Source organism: Pelecanus crispus, chromosome 6, assembly GCF_030463565.1.
Source record: "Pelecanus crispus isolate bPelCri1 chromosome 6, bPelCri1.pri, whole genome shotgun sequence".
In the NCBI taxonomy this organism is placed as follows: domain Eukaryota; kingdom Metazoa; phylum Chordata; class Aves; order Pelecaniformes; family Pelecanidae; genus Pelecanus; species Pelecanus crispus.
The window spans coordinates 2,334,412-2,340,411 of NC_134648.1; the positions used below are offsets into that span (position 1 = coordinate 2,334,412).

General features: G+C 63.1%; 1 protein-coding gene across 1 annotated transcript; it reads right to left on the reverse strand.

Moving 5' to 3' along the window:
- Positions 1 to 2,832: 2,832 nt before the first annotated feature.
- On the reverse strand, positions 2,833 to 5,683 carry LOC142593741 (pepsin A-like). The gene is made up of 9 exons (XM_075712284.1): positions 5,628 to 5,683; positions 5,184 to 5,331; positions 4,484 to 4,601; positions 4,220 to 4,338; positions 3,923 to 4,122; positions 3,566 to 3,682; positions 3,323 to 3,467; positions 3,068 to 3,160; positions 2,833 to 2,982 (listed from the first exon to the last, which is right to left on the reverse strand). Exons 1-9 carry the CDS (start codon positions 5,681 to 5,683, stop codon positions 2,833 to 2,835), a joined length of 1,146 nt encoding a protein of 381 aa, XP_075568399.1.
- Between the last annotated feature and the right edge of the window lie 317 nt (positions 5,684 to 6,000).

The window sequence follows — 6,000 nt, forward strand, 5'->3', positions numbered from 1 at the left end:
AAGGCAAACGGCTCCGGGGGGACTTATCGCAATGACCTTAAGGCAGACGCGGGCAATGCCAAGGTGAGGGCTTTCCATCTTCGCTGGCCTCCAATGCTGCAGCACAGGGATGCTTGCAGCAGGCTGGGGCTGGCACAGAAGCACCCTCCAGTTACTCTGCGTCCCCTATGGACAGGCACTGGGGGACGGGGAAGCTGGGCAGGGGGACATGGGGCTCCCTGCGGCCATTTCTGGGCATTTCCCCACGCTCCATCCAAATGCCTGGGCATTACGCGAGCCAACAACACCGCTGCGGCTGAGGAACCACGGCGTAAATCAGGTGCCATTACATAAAAGCCATTATTTTCCAGTTGGTTCTAGCTGGCCGGGACACCCACTGCCACCACAGGGGACGACATTTTCCCCAGCCCCGGGGCACCTGTGCTACGAAGGCTCCTGGGGCTCCTCAGGACCTTTAAGATCATCCAGTCCAGATTTCCCTCTCCTTATTTCCTCCAGCCCTCGGATCAACTCCATCGCCCTCCCCTGCACCTCCTCGAGCAGGTCCACGTCTTTCTTATGCTGTACCTTAGGATCCTAGAATCGTTGAGGTTGGAAAAGACCTTTAAGATCATCCAGTCCAACTGTTAACCTAACACTACCAACTCCACCACTAAACCAGTTAAGGGGAGAGTCATCATTTCAGGTTTCCTGGCTTGCTGGCTGCATTATTTTTGAATGAAAGTCAAACTAATTAAGGTTGGAAAGATCCTCTAAGATCCTCAGGCCAACCATCAACACAACACCACCACACCCACTAAACCATGGCCCAAAGTGCCACCTCTGCCCGCTTCTTGAACCCCTCCACGGATGGCGACTCCACCACCTCTCTGGGCAGCCTCTTCCAATGCTTCACCACTCTTCCCATCAAGACATTTTTCCTAATGTCCAGTCTACACCTCCCCTGACGCAGCTGGAGGCCATTTCCTCTCGTGCTATCGCTAACTACTTGGGAGAAGAGCCCAACCCCAAGGCTGGAGGCTTCAGACGCCTCCCTCTGTCCCAGGGCTGCCTGCGGAACTGGGCCCAGCTGGGAGGTGAAAGCGGGAGCAGGCGGGGGAAAGAGCAGCTCGGGATGCCGCTGCTTGGACCATGCCAAGGTCGCCCACGCTGGGCTGCGTCAGAGGCGCCCGGCGCTGGACCGGCCGTCCCAGCCTCCATCACAGCCCCACGGGCGTGACATGTGCCTGCTGGCACGGTCACCTTGTCCCGCGCTCGGGGGAAAACAAAGCCAGACCTTGCGCCAACGAGCTGGCACCAGCCTGACCACAGGCACCGTACGGCCTGAAGATGCCTTTCCTCCCTCGGCACCACGTTCAACCCACCTCTGAAGACTGAAACCATTGAGGAGAGCTGCTAAAGTGCACCGGCACAATCAAATGAAGAAGAACCTGCCAGGAGCTGACGGGCCATGTTGGGAGACAAGGGATGAAGCATCGAATTCTCCCTGAGCGAAAGGGAAGATGGCAGGTGTTTGGTTTGGGGGTTGGGGTGTGGAAGGGACAAAGTCTTGGCTGAGCCCCAAAATGGAAAGTCCGGACGTGGCAGGAGGCCACAGCCTGGAAACCCCGCATGGAGCCTTGGCAGCGTCTTCCCCACTGGCCTCGTGAGCCACTCTGTGCCTGCAGGTAGCTGTAAGCTACAAAGAAAATCAGCGCTTGCACAACAGCATCTACTTGACGCTTCGCTCCCTCGCTCCCGCGGCCCCGCGCGAGGCAGCAGCGCCTTTCGATGAATACGAGCTCAGATAAGGAGCAGCCCTAGCAGAGGGGCTGCTTGGCCACAAACACGTCCTTGCTGCGCTACGCGTGGAAAACATTGATTTGCAGAAGGTGATGGGAGCAGCGCGCTCCAGGACGCGTCCCTCGTCGGGGAAGCTGCTGCAGCCAGCTGCGCGGGGACTGCTCCGATGGGCTGTGGGCTTGCATTGCTTCCCCCAACAGCCCGGGTGTCTGCACGCAGGGAAGGGGCTGTTCCTGCTGGGCAAAGCCTCGTCCTCCGCAGCACACGGGGGGTTTCACTGCTCCACGGGGACGGCTGGCACAGGGGGCTCAGGGTGATTTTGCTGGGTCACGGCAGCTATTTGGAACAGCTGCTGCAAATGGCGCTTGTATAGAAGGGAGATTCACAGCTGGGCTTGCCGGTTTGCCTGCCTCTTGCTTGCTTGCCCCGGGCCGGGAGCCCTGTGCAAGCTTCCTTGGGCCTTGGTGCTGGCGGAAGGCAGAGGCTGTAGCCCTGCACAGCGCGGCCCCTCAGCGGCACTGCTTTTGGGGGGCACTTGGGAGAGCTGTCAAAGCTCACACCTTGCCATGCAATCGCCCTCCAAGCACGGAGAGCCGGCCCTTCCTCCGTGGAGGCTGCTCAGGAGCTGCTGGGCTCGGCGTGTGTTCCACGCCGGGGCAGGTCATGCCCTGGGAGGGCCACGGCAGCCGGCGTGGGCTGCGGGAGGTGGCGGCTGGAGCTCCACAAGGCCGGTAGCCATGCTCCCATCCCCGTCCCTTATGGTCCCACACACCTTCCCCAGCCCACCTGGCCACCGACAGCCCCAGCACCCACACACACCTCATGGCGTGCCCCATGGGCACCCAAAGCACTGGCCCTGGGCCACCCGCCTTTACTCCGGGCCCTTCCCAGACAGACACGGCACAGGGATGCTGCTTGACGGCTTTATTGTGCTCGGTGGCAGGAGGGGACGGCAGCGCTGGCCAAGGCTCAGCCCTGACACCCACCAGGCCAGGGACGCCGGGGCAGCGGGGCGCGCTGCCTGTCCCCGGCCCCGGCACGCAGGCGCGCTCAGGACAGCCGCGACAGCCCCACCATGTTGTTGGCCCTGTCGAAGATCACGTAGTACTCGCGGATGAAGACGTCCCCCAGGATCCAGAGCTCGCCCGCCTCCGTCGGGGCGTTCATGCCTTGGAAGCCGAGCATGCAGGAGCCATCCATCTGCAACAAGGACACGGTGCATGGTGCTCACCAGCTGCCGCACACCCCCGACACCCCCCGCTCCCCTCCCGGGCGCCATGCTCACCTCTATCACGTAGGCGCGGGGCGGCACGGCGAAGGCATTGCCGTGGATGTTGAAGACGACGTCGGGCAGGCTGCTGATGGCGCTGCAGCTGATCTGGGGAGGGGACACGGTGGTGGCTGGGGCTCAGCGGCCACCCCAAGAGGGACCACGTGCCCCACGCAGCCATGGCGACCCGTGCGCCAGGGAGCAGCCCCGGGCTCCAGCCGGCCACCCCCAAAGGTGCCCAAAGCCCCGCGCGCTCCCCTGCGGCCTCACCTGCCCGTTGGAGCCAACGCTGACGCCGAGGGCACCCAGGATGGCTTTGAGGGCTCCGTTGGGCACGGCCAGCAGTGAGGTGCCCGTGTCCACGATGGCCTGGCAGCCTTTGGAGCAGGCCACGGGCTCCCCACCGATGGAGACGCTGGGGACAGGGGAATGGGATGAGCCTCCCGGGCACAGGACGAGGGCTGGCACCCCCTAAAACACCGTCTGGGGGCAAGGGGAGCCTGCAGGGCCTACCTGTCCATGGTGATCTGCCAGTAGGTTTCGGCAGAGAGGGGGATCCAGTGGATGCCGTTGGTGGTGTAGGCATGGTCGATGGCACCAAAGAGAACAAAGCTGCCTTTCTGCTCGTCCCTGCAAGGGGGGAGCCCTCAGCTGCGGGTCCCACACCACCACCACCACTACCACCACCACCCCCACTGCCACTGCCACTGCCATCACCCAGGGGGGCTTTGCTGCCATCCTCCACCACCGGTGATGCTGACGGCAGCGCTGAGCCACGTCCCCCAGCAGACAACGGGCAATGGTGCCACAGCCAGCCCCGGTGGCAGGGAAATCCTCGGCAAGGGCTGGGCGGCTCCGGCCAGGCCTTACTTGCTCAGGTAGACGGAGAAGAGGTCCTTGGCCACGAGGCCTTCCGACATCATGTTGTCAAAGACAGGGGTGGCTCCGGAGGAGGCGATGCTGGGGAAAGCCAGCCCCAGGATGCCATCAAAGAGGCAGTAGGAGAAGAAATTGCCAGGCTCGATCTCAGCCAGCCCAAAGATCTGGTCGATGACCTTGATGTCTGCGACCTGGTCGGGGAGATGTGGAGAGGGGCTTGGTTTGGGCAGGCGGTGCCCCAGTGTCCCCGCTCCCCTGGCACGAGGGGGCCGCTGCGCCACGCCTTACTTTGACGTTGTCGTAGCCCAGGACGCCGATCATGCTGCCAGTGCCGTAGGCGATGTAGAGGCTCTCGTTGGTGCCGACGAAGGTGGAGGAGTCCGCTGGATTGAAGCGGCGGTGGTCCTCTGCGGGGAGGATAGGGAGACGCTCACGGTGCGTCCTGTCCTCGGGGACCAAGGATGAGCCTCCAGTGCCTCCCCCATGGCCCGACCTCCCTTGGCAGAGACAGGGCAGAGCCCTCCTCGGCTTCCAGCCCCCCCAGACACCTACTGCAGCCCGGGCTGGAGCAGTACACCGAGGGCACCCACAGGTTGGAGGAGCCGGTGTCAAAGATCACGGTGAACTTCTGGGGTGGGGTACCGATGGAGATGGTGCCGAAGTACGAATTCTGTCAAAGCGGGACAGGGAAGGGATCAGCGGGGTGGGTAAGGGGCTAGCAGGACGAATAAGTGGCTAGTGGGATGGGCAAGGGCTTCGAGGAATGGGTAAGGGCTAGGAGGAATGGGTAAGGGGCTAGTGGCTCAGGTAAGGAGGTAGGTGGCCGGGTAAGGGTCTAGGTGGTGTCGCAAGGGGCTAGTGGGATGGTTAAGGGGCTAGTGGGTCACGTAAGAGGTTAGAGGAATGGGTAAGGGTGTAGTTGGTGCGGTAACGGGCTAGCAGGATGGGTAAGAGGCTGGTGAGTGAGGTAAGGGGTTAGGGGGAGGTGTAAGGGGCTAGAGGGTCAGGTAAGGGGCTAGCGGGATGGGTAAGGGGTTAGAGGAATGGGTAAGGGTCTAGTGAGGCAGGTAAAGGGCTAGCAGGCTGGGTAAGGGGTTAGAGGAAAGGGTCAAGGTCTAGTGGGTCAGGTAAGGGGTTAGGGGGATGGCTAAGGGTCTAGCTGGTGACGTAAAGGGCTAGCAGGTTGGATAAAAGGCCAGTGGCCCTGTGGGCTGCGCAGCCGCTGCCAGCCCCTCTGCCCCGCCATGCTCACGTCCAGGAAGTTGATCATGGGCTCCGCGGAGTGCTGCTTGGGGAAGTACTTGTCGGCCAGGTTGTAGGGGTGCTTCTTCAGGTAGTCCTCCAGCAAGCCATGCTCCTGCAGGGACTGCCGCAGGGTCTTGGCCCTCCTCAGAGGGACCCTGGGGTGCAGGGGAGAGGGGAGCCCATCCGTCAAAGTGCCTCGGGGGGGTGGCGGGTACCCCCGCCACGTGCTCGCCCTGCGCCTCCTCCCACAGACCCTCCTGTGGGACCCGCGGGCTGTCCTCGCTGCGGGGACCCTCGGCCATGCCCATGCTTGGGGGGTTGCAGCTCCTTCCCCCATCCCTGCTGCGTGCCGGGTGCCAGGCAGCCGCCCCGCTCGCCTCCCCCAGCGTGGCTGCTGGGGGTCCTCGGGAACGCACTGCCTCCCAGGGAACCCCCACACCCCGCTGCTCACCTGGACACCAGGCACTGGGACAGGGCCACCAAGCCCAGGAGCAGGAACAACTTCATGCTGGCTGCTGACACACGGCCACCCAGGCAAAGAGACGCGCCGAGAGTGCCACCGGCCCCACACCGCCTCCTTATATCCCAACCACGCTTGTTTGGACAGCGGCCCCGATAACAAAGGCAAACGGCTCCGGGGGGACTTATCGCAATGACCTTAAGGCAGACGCGGGCAATGCCAAGGTGAGGGCTTTCCATCTTCGCTGGCCTCCAATGCCGCGGCGCAGGGATGCTTGCAGCAGGCTGGGGCTGGCACAGAAGCACCAGGGACAGGCACTGGGGGACGGGGGAGCTGGGCAAGGGGGACATGGGGCTCCCTGCGG

Excerpts from the sequence above, each read along its gene's own strand:
- LOC142593741 (XM_075712284.1), bottom strand. The coding sequence starts at position 5,683 with ATGAAGTTGTTCCTGCTCCTGGGCTTGGTGGCCCTGTCCCAGTGCCTG. Across the intron at positions 5,332-5,627 it reads TCCCAGTGCCTGGTGTCCAG|GGTCCCTCTGAGGAGGGCCA; the intron begins GTGAGCAGCGGG and ends CCTGCACCCCAG. Across the intron at positions 4,602-5,183 it reads CCATGATCAACTTCCTGGAC|AATTCGTACTTCGGCACCAT; the intron begins GTGAGCATGGCG and ends CCGCTTTGACAG.